Source organism: Callorhinchus milii, unplaced genomic scaffold, assembly GCF_018977255.1.
Source record: "Callorhinchus milii isolate IMCB2004 unplaced genomic scaffold, IMCB_Cmil_1.0 Scaffold31, whole genome shotgun sequence".
Lineage (NCBI taxonomy): Eukaryota > Metazoa > Chordata > Chondrichthyes > Chimaeriformes > Callorhinchidae > Callorhinchus > Callorhinchus milii.
The window spans coordinates 2,505,925-2,523,634 of record NW_024704772.1 but is presented as its reverse complement, the minus strand read 5'-3'; the positions used below and the strand labels follow the sequence as shown (position 1 = coordinate 2,523,634).

The 17,710-nt window shown below is 50.2% G+C and overlaps 1 protein-coding gene across 5 annotated transcripts in view; it reads right to left on the bottom strand.

The window, feature by feature from the left end:
* syt5a (synaptotagmin Va) overlaps positions 1 to 17,710 on the bottom strand; it is a 35,124-nt gene that overhangs the window by 4,350 nt on the left and 13,064 nt on the right. For all 5 annotated transcript variants that reach the window (XM_042345035.1, XM_007909852.2, XM_007909853.2 and 2 more), the window contains exons 5-8: positions 5,040 to 5,237; positions 4,149 to 4,327; positions 2,358 to 2,471; positions 1,813 to 1,980 (exon numbers count right to left, since the gene is read on the bottom strand). In XM_042345035.1, the coding sequence (XP_042200969.1) occupies positions 1,813 to 1,980; positions 2,358 to 2,471; positions 4,149 to 4,327; positions 5,040 to 5,187 (609 nt within the window). In that variant the 5' untranslated portion in view covers positions 5,188 to 5,237. The remainder of the gene's footprint in view (positions 1 to 1,812; positions 1,981 to 2,357; positions 2,472 to 4,148; positions 4,328 to 5,039; positions 5,238 to 17,710) is intronic.

Here is a 17,710-nt window from a genome sequence, read left to right as displayed (position 1 = left end):
GGGCGATGTTTCATTATCCGTGTGCACATTAAAAAGGAATCGAGTTATAAGGAGCGGTTAGAAAAATATATGAATTATATATAAATTTGAGGGATCCGCAATGGCAAATTAAGACACCACATTCGCCTAAGGTCACTGATTGAGCAAAGATCTGTGTACGTATCCTCACAGAGAGGGTCGGGGGAACATCAGTGGTAGCTGGGATGTGAAAAAACTGGCCAATTTTCAGTAAGAAGAGGCCTCATTCATCCATCATCCTGTTGCCAAGTCACTTTCAGTTCAGCTATTGCCTGCGTCTTCATCTGGTTTACGAGGCTTGGGTCAACTGCCAACTGGAAATCCGTGCATATTATCCCGTTGACTAATTCGATTTGTACATTTATGGTGCTGTTCTCTGCTCTTCGCTGCTCATCTCTGGCTCCGCTGACAAGCCCGAGACACAGATTGAAGCCAGGCTCTTTAACTGCAAAGACTGCGCACAGCTGAGGTTGAACATTGGCCAAACAGAACACAGTATCAATTGGCAATAGGACCAACATTACACAGAGCACTTGACATCGTGTCACTTATGAGTCTGAAACATAACAATAATAATAATCCTTAGAGGGGGTAAGAGGGGCGGGGGGGGCGGGTAAACCTCAAGACAAACCTTTCAGAGAACGAGTAGTAACCGGAGTAAACGGGCTCCCTAGAGAGACAGACGATGGGAGCAGAAAGTGCCATTTGTCTCAAGAACACATTAGATGGATTTCGTTTAGAAAATAATATCAGGGGAGGAGGGGGGAGGGGATTCAGTATATAATTTGGGACATGTCATGTCAAGCGACTGTCAGGAAGGTGGAATGAAGGCGAACTGGATGGACCTTGGTCTTCTTTCGACTAGCTATAATTCTCTATTATTATATATAATACAATAATGTTCTTATCGCTGCTGTCCCAAAATAATGATTAAAGCTTCTCAGTTGCGCCCTCCACACACACTTTCACACACTCTCTCTCTCTCTCTCGCTGTCTCTCTCTCTCTCTTAAGGTAAGCTGTCTGTCTACTTCATAAATCAGCCTCTCACAGTTTATTACACTCAACTTCCGTCTCGGCCTAACCGCTGCCAATCTGTCATTCCTCAAATTACTCCCGGCCAGCGGCAGCTTCCCGAATCAGTCTTTAATCGGGCTCCTCGAGAGCCGGCAGGGAACTCATTCATCACTTGGCCCCAGAGCATCTGCAATGTCAAGAGCGTTCTTGTGTTTGTTTCGCTGTTAGCCCAAGCCACGGTAACGAGTAACCGCTGGTCACAGCCGTAATGGGGATTGATGAGAAAGCTGAGGTCCTCGGTTCTGAGTGCAATATGTGACACTCATGCAGCTGCAGATTGCTGGCTTGACAACAGGAAATAGCATTTATAGCTCCCGTCTGCTTTGCTCTCACCCCCCCACGCTATCTATCTTTAAATCCTGCCTACAAACGTACCTCTTCGACCATGCTTGCCATCACCTCCCCCTTTCCCTCCCTCCCTCTTGCCTCCGGTCTTTGGAACTCCATCCCACAGTCCCTTGTCCTCGCTCCCCTCCCTCGCCTACCTTCAAGGCACGTCTCAAGACCCTCCTCTTCGACCGCGCCTTCGGTCACCCTACAACCCCCATCTTCCCCGCCCTCCACTCCTCCAGATCCCAACCCCTTTTATCGCTTTGACGTCATGGTTGAAGAGCTCGGGATGAACCCAATTGGCCCTCATTCCCACCATCGGTGGCCGTGTTTCACCCACATCCCACGCTACCCTGGGTCAGTGGTGGGGGAAGGGAGGCGCTGTGTACCTTAAAGGTGAACGATTCATTGAAGGTGGGGGTCAGGGTTTTCCGATGAACTTTCGTCTCGAATTTCTTCTTCTTGTCTGGTAAGATGAAGACTTTGACGTAAGGGTCCGAAGTTCCGCCGATATCCAGAGCCGGGAGATCCGCGGCCTGGATAATCCCAACGATTAGCTGGAAGCACAAGTGACAAGATATCGGAATAATCATCACTGCATTTGATACAGCGCCTTCGAGACGTCTCAAAGCGCTTCGCAGGATGCACTGTCAAAGTGCGCGAGGGGCAAGTATATAACTGCAAGTTGTTGTCGTTGCCGTTCCCCATTCCGTAGCCAGTTATGTCGTGACGTGTCGTGCTCTATTGGCTTCACAGAATCAAGGAACATTATAGCGCTCGCTCCTTCCAACACATTTGACGCACCAAGCCCCCCGTGGCCTTGTTGAATCGACGGCACGCGAGCCTTCGAATGTGGACGAGCTACGCGAAGGGAAAAGGTGTTACTGCCTCTGACAGTCTCTGACTGTGACACCACATAAACCTCAACACCAACCTGTCCAGTCTGAAAGTCGTAATCCAGGGAATACTGCAGTTTGCCAAACTCTTCTTTCTGCTCGTTGCCTTCTCCCTGTAAACTCGGGTCCAGATCTTCTATGTCCGGCTGTACCTAAACTCCCCCCAAACACAAGAAGGGATTAAAATTCTGCTGCTGCTTTTTAACTAGAGCGCACGTAAACCACAATCTCCTTTTTTTACATCAAACAATGACAGCAATAATAATAATAATCCTGCCAACCCCAACGTGTTGTTTGTAAATGATTATGTAATGATAATAGGTTATGTAATGATAATATTCCTTGCATTTGATATAGCGCCTTATCATCTCATTGAGCCGTCTCAAAGCGCTTCAAAGAAAATACTTTTCGCCCACAAAATATACAGTCAAATCTCGACGACGACGTGATAAGGCACTGTATCAAATGCAAGGATCATTATTTGTCTGGTCCGGCTGCACACTGAGAAGCCTGCCCACGTATGTCTGACCAACTCTCCTTGTCACTCGGTGATGGATCACTGAATGTTCGGAAACACTATCTGATGAGGACTTGCGTAAGCAGAAACGATTGCAAGTTTAGAAATTACACTTCAAGACGTGTTCATTTTGGATCAATAAGAACATATATTCCATCAAAGCCGTGTGTAACTCACTCGCTCCATCTTCTGTGACCTTTTTAATAATAATTATTTGATGTATCATAGAATCAGAGAATATTACAGCCCAGAAAGAGGCCATTCAGCCCATCGTACCTGTGCCGGCTTATTGGAAGAGAGCTGCCAACCAGTCCCATTCCCCCCGCTCTTTCCCCGTATCCCTGCAAATTTCTCCTTTTCAAATCCCTAGTTAATTCCCTTTTGAAAGTTGTTATTGAAATCTGTTCCACCTGTAAATTCCCGTAAATTCCTTTACTTTCGATCTCTTTATCCGAGCTTGCTTCCATTTCCCTTCCTGCCTTTCTCTCTTTGTAAAAATTGTCGTTGTGTCCGTGTATAATTACAGGAGACACTCAACATTTAAACCGCTGAACCGGCACTGCGGTTCATCCTATGAAATGATATCTCAAGCACCTCATCACACAAAGCACTGGCGACAATTTACAACCCAAACAAATTGACTTGCCATTGCACGTCCAAGTCACTGTAAATCAGAAGCAAATAAGGTACCAGTGTGTGGGTTCGTATGTGTGTGTCTTTTGGGCGTTGTGTATGCATTTTTCTAGGCCAAGAGAAGAAATAATCATTACATTACGTTATCACATCATTGAGACATCTCGAAGCGCTTCACAGCAAAACTCGGCAGCCAATTGCGCACAGCAGCGTCCTCACAAACAGTCGTGGATTGAGTGACCGTGTTTTTTTTTAGGGATTATCACCCCCCGGAAAAGCGATCTGCCTATCAACTGACGAGCCGATTCCTACTTACTGCTCGATAAACAGAGGCGTGTGTGTGTGTGGGTGTGTGTGTGGGGGTGTGTGTGTGTGTGTGTGGAGTAAGGAAACTTGCCTGAGGTTTCGCTCTGCCTGGGAATCGAACCCGGGTCCTCTCGCTTGCGAGGCGAGTGCTCTAACCCCTGAGCTATGGGACCCCATAAGATGATATACGAATATAATATTATTCACCGTCAAAACGATTTGAAAAACAGGCAGAGAGAACCAGGACTTGGGATGTGCCAATTTGTTTGCACTCCCGCCGAGTCTCTATTGGTGACAAGCGCTCCGGAGCACCACCCTGAGTGAGGGGGCGCTGTATAAATGCAAGTTGTTGTTGTTGTTGGTGCCCGCTTACCTTGTCAACGTAACTTTTCCCTAAATCCTTCACGCCCTTCATGTTGATCTGAGCTTTGCCCTTGTCTTTCCCTTTCTTCTTTTTCTTTTTATTACAGCATTTCTTGAACACACAGAAGCAGCAGCACACCAGCAGCACCCCAACCAGGATTATTATGGCAGCTAAAGCCCATGGTGGGACTGGACACGGAGCGAGAGAGAGAGAGAGCGAGAGAGAGAGATTACACTGAATCAAAGCCTTAGCCGCTCAATATGACCACTTACACAGTGACGGGTATCAAGCGATTTTCTTTTCCTGCTACTTAACACCGTGTCCACTGTGGTCAGTTGTCATTCCTACCCCCGTCCCAACTGAGATCGGGAACTCAGCACTGACTTGGACTAGAATCAGGCAACTCCCAGCTTTTCAGCCCTTCTAACTTGCCCGCAACGCGAGCAATAATAATAATAATAATTATTATTATTATTATTATTATCATAAGTGAAATATCGAGAAACCCGAGAGTCCTGTAATGCTCCAGTTTTACTTACATTTTCTGGCATGCACTGAAATGGTTAACAAGGGAAAGAACAAGAAAATAAGTGAGAAATAAAGATGGAAAAGTGCTGTACTGCAAGAGTTAACTAAATCGGACACAACTTAACTAAGTCTGAACCGGACGAAACAGATAGAACAGGACTAAACTACGTACGTCATAACTAAATTAGACCCAATGTGAAATCACAACTAAATCAATGTAACTGCCAGACACATGGTAACTAAACCAGGTACAATTAACTGAACCGGACACGTAATAATTAACCGAGCGTAGACTTATTATTGTACCAAACCAGACACACTGGTAACTCAGGACACGCAGACCACCGTCGGCCCCAGTCGGCGGCAACTCACTTGGTATTTTGCTCAGTTCGTTCATGAACTTGTGTTTCATGTGGGAGAAGACGTTGTGTTTGCTGGGCGTCTCCGAGACGTTGGGCAGAAGCTCCGGTGGTGCCGTGACCGTGGACAGGACCATGGCCTCTCTGCGGGCTGCGTTCATTCTCGGTGTCTGCCGGAGCGAGGCGGGGGCGAGCTTTTTTGCAGGCACGCCTGCGGGGATAAGCGATCGATCAGTCAGTTAGCCAGCAGGAGAAAGTGACGACGACAATGCTTGTGAGATAAGATACACGTGCAATGCCCTGCCGGTGAGATAACCCCCCCCCACCGCCCCCCCAAACGCCCCCCCAAACGAGTAAAACGACGACAACAAAACAAACAACACCTTCCGCGTCGGGAGGATGTCCAGAGGCGCTAAAAAAAAAAAGCTCTCCGGGACATGTCCTCTCGTTCTCGCTGGCAAAATGTACAGTCGATTCACTTTGCAGTGTGTCAGGTGAATGGCTTTGAGGCGTCTCGATGACGTGATGAGGCGCTGTGTCGAATGCGAGAATTATTATTATGATTATTGGTAGATTATGGATGGACGGGGGGGGGGGGGTGAGGCGGGGGGTGGGTGGTGGGGGGGGGGGTGTTCGACTAGGAACTGTGTGCTGCCTCTTTCGTGTGTCCAGTGGCACTGACGTGTTTGGCTGCTGTGACTCATTCCCCAGCACACGCACGCGCACGCGCACGCGCGCACACAAGGCGAAAAACATTTGATGTCAACTTTAGTTTCCTTTCCTACCACCCGCCTGGTCCACTCCCCGCACGCACGCACGCACGCAAACGCCTCGACGGACACACCGCGGCTCCCTCAGAAGCCAGCACGGTGGGGTTTGGGGGGGGGGGTTTGGGGAGAGGGGGGGGGGTAACCCTGACAACCTTTTATCCCTGGAGCGCTCCAGGAAACCGCAACTGGGAGCCAGAGGCAAAGCGAAAGGTATCATTCCAGCGAGTGACCTTTCTCTCAGACTCAAGCCTCAGACTCAGTCAGCTGCTGCTCCGGCTCCATAGAAACTGCCTTGTTCGCCGTTCGCCCGTCCAGCTCCATGGTAACTGGTGCTTTAGCTGATAATCTGCTCCACGCTGCCCAGCCGCCCTCTGGCCCCCAGTGGGTTGCGAAGGCTTCGCCCGCGCGCTCCGCGTTCAGTCCCTGATCTGCGTCAGCCTGGCCTCTCCGAGCCTCACAGAAAAGCGTGTGGGTTCCAATCCCCACGGAGGGACTGTGAACTCGGGGGGTCTCGGGACGGCACTCCAGGCAGGTCCGCGGGTCTCCGGGGCACCGCTGATCACAGCGCAGCCCCAGCCTGGCTCATCGTCAGCGACGACGACGACGACGCGCATTTATATATAGCGCCACTCGCGTCCCAGAGAGCTGGAAGGGCAGGACAGTCAGTCACTGGGGGGGGGGCTGATCAAAAAAAAAAAATGTTGAGGCGCGCAGTAATTTCGGGGCAGTTGCCTGAGAAAACGTTACAGATTCACTCTCTTTACATTAACATTCCCATTTATTATTTTGCCAGCATCCCGTTAAGACTCCATGTTTCCCCCCCACCCGGTTCTGCGCAGTCCCAGGCACATTTCTGCCCCGCGCGCCCTCCGCACCAACCATCGGCGGTCGTGCCTTCAGCCGCCACGCCCCGGAACACTCTCCCTCAATCCCTCTGCCTTGTCCCCCCCTCTCCCTCCCTCTCTCTCTCTCGCTCTCTCTCCCCCCTTTTCAAGCCCCGCCTGAAAACCTTTCCTTTTCGATGGTGCTTACGGTCACCTCCCCTTCCCCCCCCCCCCCCCCCCCGCACTCGGCTCAGAGTCGCTCAATTGTTGCTGAGCGTCTACTTAGTCCCGTGCCGGTTGTTGAGTTGTTGCTCGACGTGTTTGATAATCTTCTTACAATGCGTTGCGATAAGAAAACCTGGTGTCTCATTCTACGCGTTCGCCACAGTGCAGAGGGATTGGTTATAGGTGAATCTGCCATCAAATATTAATTCTTTTGCTGCGCTCTCATCGCACTCGGCTGTTTCTGGATCTATTTTAAGCCGTGCCCTTATATCAATCTCCATCTGCCAAGAGTGCGTAAGACCACGGGGTGGGGGGTGGGGGGGGGGGGGTGGGCTGAGGCAAACGGACAGCAAGTGGTCAGGGTCACCCGAGATACTTCAACCGTCCCCCACACGTCCACAGCCCCCACAACATTACCTGGAGCTCAGTGGTTAGAGCACTCGCCTCGCAAGCGAGAGGACCTGAGCTCGATTCCGAAATCTTAGGCACGTTTCCTTACTCCACACGCACACACACGCACACACTCGCACGCGCACACGCCTGTTTACCCGGCAGTGAGCGGGAACCCGGTTGTTAGTTGATTGGCGGATCGCTTTTCCGGGGATAACGATAACGCCTTCAAAAAAATAATAATCTGTTCGCTCAATCCACGGCTGTTTATGGGACGCCCCCTGTGCGCAATTGGCTGCCGTGTTTCGCCCACAAAATCCGCAGCGGATCCGCTTCACAGTGAATCCTGTGAAGCGCTTTGAGACGTCCCGACGATGTGATAAAAGCCCTGTATCGAAGGCAAGGATTGTCACTGTTACATAATCTCCTTCACAAACAGGGTGGTGAGGTGGCTCGCAGCGCTAACGCCTGGTATCGTCTCCCAGGGAGAAGGGGCCGACCGGCAAAGCCTCAGGCAGAGCCAGGCACGTACGTACCTGGCGCGAGGAAGTCTTGCAAGAAGAGAGAAGATTTGTGTTTGCCCGTTCTTTACGAAGCCAGGGATTCAATTGTGCAGTCAGTCAGTCAGTCAGTCAGTTATGAATTATACAGGGGATGAGTCACTGTGATGGCAGAGGCTGAAATGTGGTGGAAATCCTGCCGCTTTCCGTTAGTAGAAGCGTCACTCAAGCAACTGATAGTCCCCTCTCCCTCCCCGCACCCCCCCCCCCCCACCACCCCCACCCCAACTGCGCCAGCAACATGAAAGCTCTCAGCTCCTGCAGAACAACCTACGTGCTATGATTATAGCAATAATGATAATAATGATAATAACCCTCGCGTTTGATGCAACGCCTTTCAAGTCGGGAGGACGTGTCAAAGAGCTTCGCAGGATAATGTAATAACGAGAATCCAGAGGACATGTCTACGTGCTTCACGGGTTAATGCAACGGTAATAATTCTCGCACTTGATAAAGAGTGCCTTATCACGTCGTTATCACGTTTCAAAGCGCTCCACAGAATATATTGTCAAGTGGATTCACCGCGTATCTTGTGGGCGAAACGCGGCAGCCAATTGCGCACAGCAGCGTCCCCACAAACAGTCGTGGATTGTGAGTGAGCAAACTATTATTATTATTTGTTTTGAATGGTTATTACCTCCGAAAAAGTGATGCATCCGCCAATCCACTAACAACCGGGTTCCTAGTTACTGCCGGGTAAACGGAGGCGCGTGTGTGTGGCGTAAGGAAACTTGCCTAAGGTTTTGCTCTGCCGGGAACAGAGTACGAGTTCAAAATATGGTCCACAACCTTCTAAATCAGTGGCGGGAGCGCTAGGAATCTATATAAATGCAAGTTTTTGTTGGTCTTGCTATCAACTTGTCCAGGCTACCAACGTGGATGGATACATATTTGGGAATTAAGGGTGTGACTGCAACAAGTATGGGGTAAGAGGTATGGAAATTGCATTAAAAAGTCAAACAGAACAAACTCGATGGACTGAGTGGCCTCCTCGTCCTTGGCTAATTCCCCAGACGTCCCCGGGACGAGAATGACTGACTGCGAAACTGAGTGCGAGCAGTGGCCTATCTCAGCCGATCAGCGCCTTGTGTCGGAAACGTTCACAGTTACAGACCCGTATTTTGGCAGCAATTAAAGGGGGGGGTCGACCCCAAATGGTCCAGACTCCAGTCTCCCATCACACCGACTTGGGACGGTTGGCTCAGGCCAGTGCTCAGACAACAACGACGACGACATTTCATTTACACAGCGCTTTTCACGTGGGATAGTGTCCCCGGGTGGGGGGAGGTGACCATAAGCACGATCAAAACAGTAAGGTCTTTAGGCAGGATTTGAACGTGAGGAGGGAGGGAAGGAGGGAGGGAGAGGGCAGGGCGGAGGGAGGGATTGAGGGAGAGAGTTCGCGGCTGAAAGCACGGCCACTGATGGTGGAGCGGAGGGAGTGAGGGAGTGAGGGAGGAACTAGAGGCAGCCGGTGATGGCGTGGGAGGGTGTGGAAGCTGGTCTCGGAGAGGTTGAAGGAGGAATACCTCCTGAGCTGCGAGACTGGTCACGGAGAGGAGCCTGACATTCCACCTCTCTCACTAACAAGAGCTGACAAGCAATATAAGCGTGGGCTGGCTGTGCTGTTAAACTAGAATCTGCCCTCAGATATGCTGGCAGATAAAGCAGCAGTCACAGAAATGTCAGCTCCCCTCCATCCCTTGGGTAATGGAACCAGGCACTGAAGCTGGGCAATAAAGCAGGAGGAGACGGGTTGTTGAGTGCTCAGGTGATGCCCGTTAAAACGCTCAGACACAACACATCTCTGCGAGTCTCCTCAGCCGCTCTGATCAATTCGTGTGTGTGTGCGCGGTGGGGGGGGGGGGGGGACGCTGCTGGGCGCGAGTGGCTGCCGCGTTTCGCCCACGAAATACAGTCACTGCACTGTACAGTGTGTCCCGTGAAGCGCTTTGAGACGTCTCAACTTCGAGACATGGCGCCGTATCGAATGCGAGGATCATTCTGATTGTTACTATTATTATGCACTCGTGTGCCATAGAAAAAGTGACTACACTTGACAATAATTACTGTGGAGTGCCTTGAATTGTATGAGGGGCTGCCACCGGATTCTTCCAGGGCTTCCGTGCTGTGAGTGAGTGTGGGAGGGGAGGAAGGAGGGAGGGAGGGAGTAAACGAGTGAGTGAGTGAGTGAGTGAGCGAGCGAGCGAGGGAAGGAGGGAGGGAGGTGTAAGTGAGACGGAGTAACAAGCTGTGGGGTTGTTGTAAAACAAGTAAAGCTGTACATTACGGAGACAAAAGAGAAGCGTAACACTGAGGAGGGACACTCACTAATTACAGGGAATCCATTAGTCTCACTTAGATTACGTGTCAACAGAGATTCATTCAACTGTCACCCAGTGTTAAAGCGAAACACAGCTGTTTTCTTTCCGCCTTTCATAGAAGTAATAATATAATAATATAATAACTCTAATCCTTGCATTAGGATATAATAATAATGACGATAATAATGATGTAGCACCGTGGAGACGTCTCAAAGCGCTTCACGGAATATACAACATCAAATGACAGGGCATTTCATGTAGGGAGGTGTCCCAGGGTGCTGGACAGTCAGGGATATACTGTAGGGTGTAAGTGACTGTATATCTTGTGGGCAAAACGTGGCAGCACAGCAGCGTCCCACAAACAGTCGTGCATTGAGTGGCCAAATTTTTGTTGTTGTTTCTGGAGGGATTATTACCCGTGGAAAAGTGATCCCACCAATCGACTAACGATCGGGTTCCTACTTACTGCGATGTAAACAGTGTACGTGTGTGTGTGTGTGTGTGTGTGTGCGCGTGGGGTAAGGAAACTTGTCTGAGGTTTCGTCCTGACCCGCTCGGGAGTGCTCGCCTCGCAAGTGAGAGCACTCTAACCACTGAGCTACAGAGCTGTGTCTTTCAAGGTTGTGTCCGTGTTAAGCTAAATGGTTATTAGTGAGGGTTTAAGATCTGAGCCAACGCTCTGTAATAAGCACACACTAAGAGGCCAGTCCACACAGTCTACGCACAGACCCCAGAGAACGCAAGCTCTCTCTCTCTTTCTCTCTCTCTCGCTCACATGGTGTGTCTGCAGATTATGGTTCTGGCTGGATCGCTCGCTCACCCCACCTCGTGCAAACAACAACCAATTTCTGCCGATCACACTGACAGCACAAAGGTGACCTGAGGCTTTGGTGTTATGATCGGATGGAGTTTGCCGAGCACGAGCTGGGAGCTTTCAATCAGCGAGCAAGCGAGCGAGCAAGCGAGCAAGCGATGACAGCCTTAGAGAGAGCAGCTGGAGCCGCTGTTTATTCAGGTTAAAGTAGGAGCAGGTCTCACACATGATGGTGTGTGTTTAATCCACTCTGTGAGGGCATTAAACACTGCCTGCTCTCGCTAACAGAATTAAACCAATTCTGCTCCAGTTTATATCCTCCACATGAGCTCCCGCACACTCAACCCACAGGCGTGCAAAGCACAATCCATCCTCTTCCTGCTCAAAGCTTAATAGAGTCACTGGTCGCTACACTGGGATCTTTCAGTGGCTGATAAGGAGGTTAAGACTGACCCCAGAAAGTATTTATTAACCCAAAACAGGCCTCAAACGACTGGCAAGGTGGTTGAGGGCAGGACAGGTGGGTGTTGAGGCCGGGCTATTGATGCTTGTTACAGTAGGGTGGGTATTCTGCAAGGATAAGATCTGAAAGACTTTCTTCTTCATAATAATAGTAATAATAATATTCCTTGCATTTGATATCGCGCCTTCGAGACGTCTCAAAGCTTCACAGAACAGACTGTCAGGTGGATTGACTGTGTATTTGGTGGGACTGTTGTCCACGACACTGAGAGCGAGAGAAATTCCCTTCTCTTTTCGAATAGTGGCAATGGGATCTTCAGCATCCACCTGAATAGGCACAGATAGGACGTGTTTTATAATCCCTCTCACCCTCCCCCCCCCATCATGCACACATTCACTCACACACACACTCACTCACGCACACACACTCACTTACACACACACACATACATATTCATACGCACGTGTGTGCAGAGGAGATGAGAATATTCCATCCAGTGCTCTCACACATGGCCACAGTCACACTAGGGGTCTGTCTTGTCTTGTCCTGTCTTGTCTCGTCCCGTCTTGTCTCGTCCTGTCTTGTCTCATCCTGTCTTGTAAACAGGGCCTGAGACTAACAACGCAAACAGATTTACAACCTGTAGCAACCGAGCAGCGAGGAAAGGGGATGGAGGAGTAAGACGCAGAGGGCTGTTCCGCTGGACAGACTGCTGCTGCGCTGAAGTGATTACAGACTTCCCAAGGGACAAATCCCCCTCTGTACTTTAGTTTCCACCTTTTACCCGAGACTAATGAGGGATTAAGAACAGCCTTTCTGTGGCTGCCATTCGCTCTGGGTTGGCAGGGCTGGAAGCAGAGGTGCCAACTCTTCAAAGGAACTCTTTAAAGGAGTCAAGTGGAACTGACAATATCCTTTTCACCGAATAAAATGGAAAGAGCAGCAGTTTGCTCTGCTCAGGAGGGGATCTGGAGTCAAGCCAAGTCCACTCTCTGTGACAGTCCCTGAGATATCCGAGGAACTGCAGTTTATAATAATAATAATCCTTGCATTTGATACAGCACCTTATCATGTCGTTGAGACCTCTCAAAGCACTTCACACAATATACTGTAAAGTGAATTGACTGTCTACTGTATTTTGTGGGCAAAACGCGGCAGCCAATTGTACACAGCAGTGTGGATTGAGTGACTAACTTATTATTAATTCATTCATTTATTTTTGAAGGGATTATTATCCCTGGGAAAGCAATAATAATATAATAATAATAATAATCCTTGCATTTGATATAGCGCTTTTCACGTCGGGAGGACGTCCCAAAGCGCTTCACAGAACACACTGTAAAGTGAACCGACTGTATATTTGTGGGCGAACGCTGCAGCCAATTGCGCACAGCAATGTCCCACAAACAGTCGTAGATTGAAAATGACCGATTTATTATTGTTTTTTTGGAGGGATTATTATTAGGCTCAGTGTGGAGTAAGGAAACTTTCCTAATGTTTCGCCCTGTCCCGGGAATCGAACGCAGGTCTCTCGCTTGCGAGGCGAAGGCTCTAACCACCGAGCTACAGGACTGCGGCCTGTTTAGACCCTGTTGAGATTTATGTCTCAGTGCGACGCATTTTTGAGGCTTTATTCTACACGAAAGATGAGTACAAGTTACTTTCGCTCTTATGTTATTAGTCACGAGGAGACAGATCACAGAGAGGCACGTTCCAGATTGAACTTGTTGATGGGCCGTGTCTACGACAACCCTTTGAGGTAACCTGTCAGTAACTGTCACGGGGAATTTTTTTTTCCAATTACACCCACTGACAGCAAAGCAGTCCTATACCATATGCAAACACAGCTCCACTGCCCGCTGCCTCCTGCAAGTCCCTAATGCCCTCCTTTCTACCATCGGTGGCCGCTCTTTCAGCCATTACGGCCCGAAACTCTGGAACGCTCTTCCTCTATGCCTCCACCTTGCCCCCTTCTTTCCCCGGCTTCAAGTCGCGCCCGGAGACCTTCCTCTTTGACCGTGTCTCGGGGGTCGTGCTCTGGGACGCTACCCACCATGAGGGCAAGTTGTTGTTGCGATGGGGAAAGAGCCACCGCCGAATAAGTTAACTTATCGTCTGATTGAGTCTCGGTGAAGGTTAACGGTAACGTCATTTGAATGCAGGGAGTAAGTGTTGCAAAGCAACAGGTATTCCAACAGCCCTGGAGTCAGGAGGAGATAAAAGAGCTGTCTCCACAGACCGCGTCTTCAAAGCAGCTTTTATAATATCCTGAAAGCCAAAGGTTCAAAGGATGAGTCTGTGAGGGAGGGAGAGTGAGGGAGGGAGGGAGGGAGGGAGGGAGACAAGAAAAGTATGACTGATTTAGTCCCACTCCCTTTTCCCCTTTCACCACAATCTTTTGTATTTTTTTCCTTTTCAATCATTTGGCCGATTCCCTTTTAAAGGCCGTGACGGCCTTCTGCTTCAGTGACAGACAGTTTGCGTTCGGGAGTTCCATGTTCTAACAACCCTCTGTGCGTGTGTGTGTGTGTGTGTAAAAAAATATCCTCCCAACCCTCCCTCAGTTGTTTGCTGGTGTGTGTGGTTAAATTGACGCCCGCAGTTATTGACTCACCAGCCCGCTATTTATCATATCAAACACCACTGTCAGGTTTCCTCACAACCTTCCCTGTTCCAGTGAAACCGACACAAAGCTCTCTCCCCCAGGTTAATTTACCCGCCAACAACAGCCTGTTGTCGGGTTGTTCCTTAACATCCCAGATGACATCTTGAATTTCTATTGCACCTCTCGTGAAAGAAAACGCCTTAAAGCGCTTTATCAATAATAATGATAATTATTATTCCCCCAATCGACTAACAACCGGGTCCCTACTTACTGCTGGGTAAGCATAGGCGTGCGTGCGGAGTCAGGAAACTTGCCTAAGGTTTCGCCCGGACCTGCCCAGAAATCAGACCCGGGTCCTCTTGCTTGCCAGGCCGGCATCCTCACAGCTCGTGGCGCAGGGCACCTATACAGATTGGGTTCAGCGTGTAACGAACATCAACCATCTTAGGCCAGTGATGGCCCCTCACCTCTTTGTTGCTCAGCCCGAACACAAACGTGCCCTCCTGTCTATGATCCTGTTAGGGCAGCTGGCAGCGGGATTGATCCCTCTAATTCACATGTAATCTGGCACTGGAGACAAGGAGGTCAAGAATTGTCTCCTCCTAACACAGACAGCATATGAGAAAATGTCAGACTCCTGCAAATCATGGCCTGGTACCTCCAGGCGTAATTGCTGTACATCTGCAAACACAGGGACACTCCCAAAGCTGGATTTGTAAAGCCACGCAAAGTCCTTACAAACAGGACGCCGCCTTCGTTGCAGATGAACACTCGTCCTGTAGTGTCATGGCTAGTGCGCTCGCCTCGCAAGCGAGGACCCAGGTTCGATTCCCAGGCGGGCAGGGCGAAACCTGGGATGCGTTCTGCTTACCCAATTCCGGAAAGTATTAGGCGCAGGTTGGCAAGAGCCAAGGTTTGGGGTAACTGCTGGGTCTAACCAGCTAAAATCACATAGCTTGGCCATTGAGCCGCTGTCTGGCCAAGCGTTCCCGCTGCTTGTCCAGCTAGGACCAGTCAGTTAGGGCTTTGGCTTGCAGTGCTATCAGGAGCTGACTCCCCGCTCCCAGTGACCGGTCTGCCCTGCCGGTCCTGCCGACGAGCCAGGCTAGCCTTGGGCTGTGCTGTCGTCATGAGTGAGTGCCCTGGAGTCCTGCGTACACACGCCTGGCTCAGGAACCGGACTAGCGAGACTGCCACTTAGCGAGGTTGCATTAATTGCATTGAGTGAATGAATTGAGAACTCATCCATTGCATTTATCTGATGCACCAAACGACAGCAGTCTCCGGCTGCGCCTTAAGACTAAGATGTACGGTAAGAGGTACACATTTCCCTTTCTCTGTGTTGTCGTTGCTCCCAGCAACTGGTTTCCAACCTCTCCTGCCGCCCACACGGCAGTGGGTTGGCTCCCACGGAGACACTGTTTGCCAAACAATGGAAGCGATCTGATCTTCGACTCCCTCTTGCCTCTGAACCCACGGCGAGGCTGCTGCGTGTGAAAGGGATCCATCGGGGAGTGGGCGTCAGGCAATTTCAGCCTCTCAGCGATTCACAAAGTGTGCCCTTCATGGCAGGAGGATCTGTCCTGTTGAAGAGGCAGATTTTCCCCCCCCCCACACACCCCACCCCCTCCACCGCAATCTCACACAGGCAAGTTTAATAATGATATATAATAATAATAATCCTTGCATTTGATACGGCGCCTTTTTTTTCACGTCGTTGAGACGTCTCAAAGCGCTTCACAGGATACGCCGTAAAAGTGAACCGACTGTGTATTTTGTGGGCGAAACGCGGCAGCCGATTGCGCATGGGGGGGGGGGGGGGGCTGTGTAAACGCAAGCTGTTGTTGTTGTTGTCGGGGCACCGGGGAAAGAGAAACTCCCTCCTCTTTTCCAAAAGCGCCATTTCGCCCACAAAACGCACAGTCACTCCGCTTTACAGCCAATCCCACGAAACGCCTTTGAGACGTGTCTCGACGACGTGACGTGACGCCGGGTCAGATGCAAGGATTGCTATCGCAGCAACGACAACTTGCACTTTATGTGGCGCCCCCTAATGCAGGATAGCGCCCCGGAGCGCTTGACAGTGGCGGAGCGCTGATATAATAATACCATTGGCGTTAATCCTTTAAAGTCCACCTGAACAGGCGGAGGGGGGGGGGGTGGGGTGGGGGGGGGGGGGCTCGGCATCGTATCGAAGCCTTTGAAACGTCGGGAGACGCCGACCTTATTGACGGAAGCAGGACACGTGAGCGCGGGGCCGGGAGGAAGCGCGTTCACAACCGAATCAACGAGCTTCCGGCAGGGATAGGAAATGGATGAATTGTTCTTCCCGTACGTGGAATCGACCGCCAGCGGCTCGACAGTGAGTCACGTAACGGGGCATAAAAGCTGTCTGAGTATCCGATTAACACCGCGACTGAGGCAAGGACGCAGCTGAAGGGCGCTGTACAAAAAGCGAGTTGTCGTTGTTGTTGTGGTAAAGTTACTGAGTTCCTTCTCCACGATTCCTTCCACAGCACTATAGAAATTCGCGTTCGGCCCGTCCCGTCCTTGCATTTGAGACGCGGGAAAGCGCTTCACGCAATGTACTGCAAAGTATAATGATAATAATAATCCAAGTGGAGTGACTGTGCATTTTGCAGGACAAATGCGGCAGCCAATTGCGCACAGCAGTGACCCTCAAACAGTCGTGGATAGAGTGACCATATTTTTTTGTTTTTTTGGAGGAATTGCTGCCCCCGGTTTCCTACTTACTGCTCGGTAAACAGAGGCGTACTTGTCTAATGTTTCGCGCCGCCCGGGGCATCGAACCCGGGTCCTCTATCCACTGAGCCGCAGGAATACTTTTCAGGCAACAACATGAAAATGCTTTGAGACCTTTAATATGATAAGTTGTTGCTTCAAATCCCACGCTTCTTATTCTCCTCTCGTATTCAATCAGCCGCTGAACATCCTAAAATTGTGTTTGCTCTTGACCAACATAATAATCCCTTCGTGCCCTCCGGGTCTAATGTTCAGGACAAGATAAAACAGCAATAAAAAAAAAAGAAACCCATCGCCGTTGCTTAAGAGTCTCCAAACCAAGCCGAGAATTCGAAGTCTCCCACCACACATGGAAAGCCCAGACATAGACGGTTGGAATGGAGTGCTCTCTCTCTCTCTCTCTCTCCCTCTCTCCCCCTAGGGGGACGCACCCTGCTTATCTAATTCCGGAGAGTATTAGGCGCAGGTTGGCTTGTGGTGGGGGGGGGGGGGGAGCCCAGAGTGTGCGTTGGGGGTAACTGCTGGAGTCCAACCAGCTAAAACCACAGAGCTTGCCCCTGAGAGCTCTGTCTGGCCGAGCTTTCCCGCTGCTTGTCCAGATAGGACCACCCTCCCCGTTAGTTAGTTAGTTAGTTAGTTAGTTAGTTAGGGCTTTGGCTTGCAGGGTTAACAGACAAGACCACTGGTTTAAGCAGCTGACGCTGAGTAAGAAGAGTACGTGTGATTTGGACCAGTTTCTGCTCCGGGCTGAGCTGTGCTGATCGCAAAGCATTAAAGGGCATGAGCTAATCTTTAATTAAAACCTGCAATTAGCCCGGGAACGCAACTCACTCTCCCCGCACCCCAACCCCCCGCCCCCTCTCCAACTCTCCTCTGTCATCAGTTTCATGTCTCAGGGTGCTCAGCAAAGCAGAAAATGGCTCAAACAATAAAAATTATCATAACA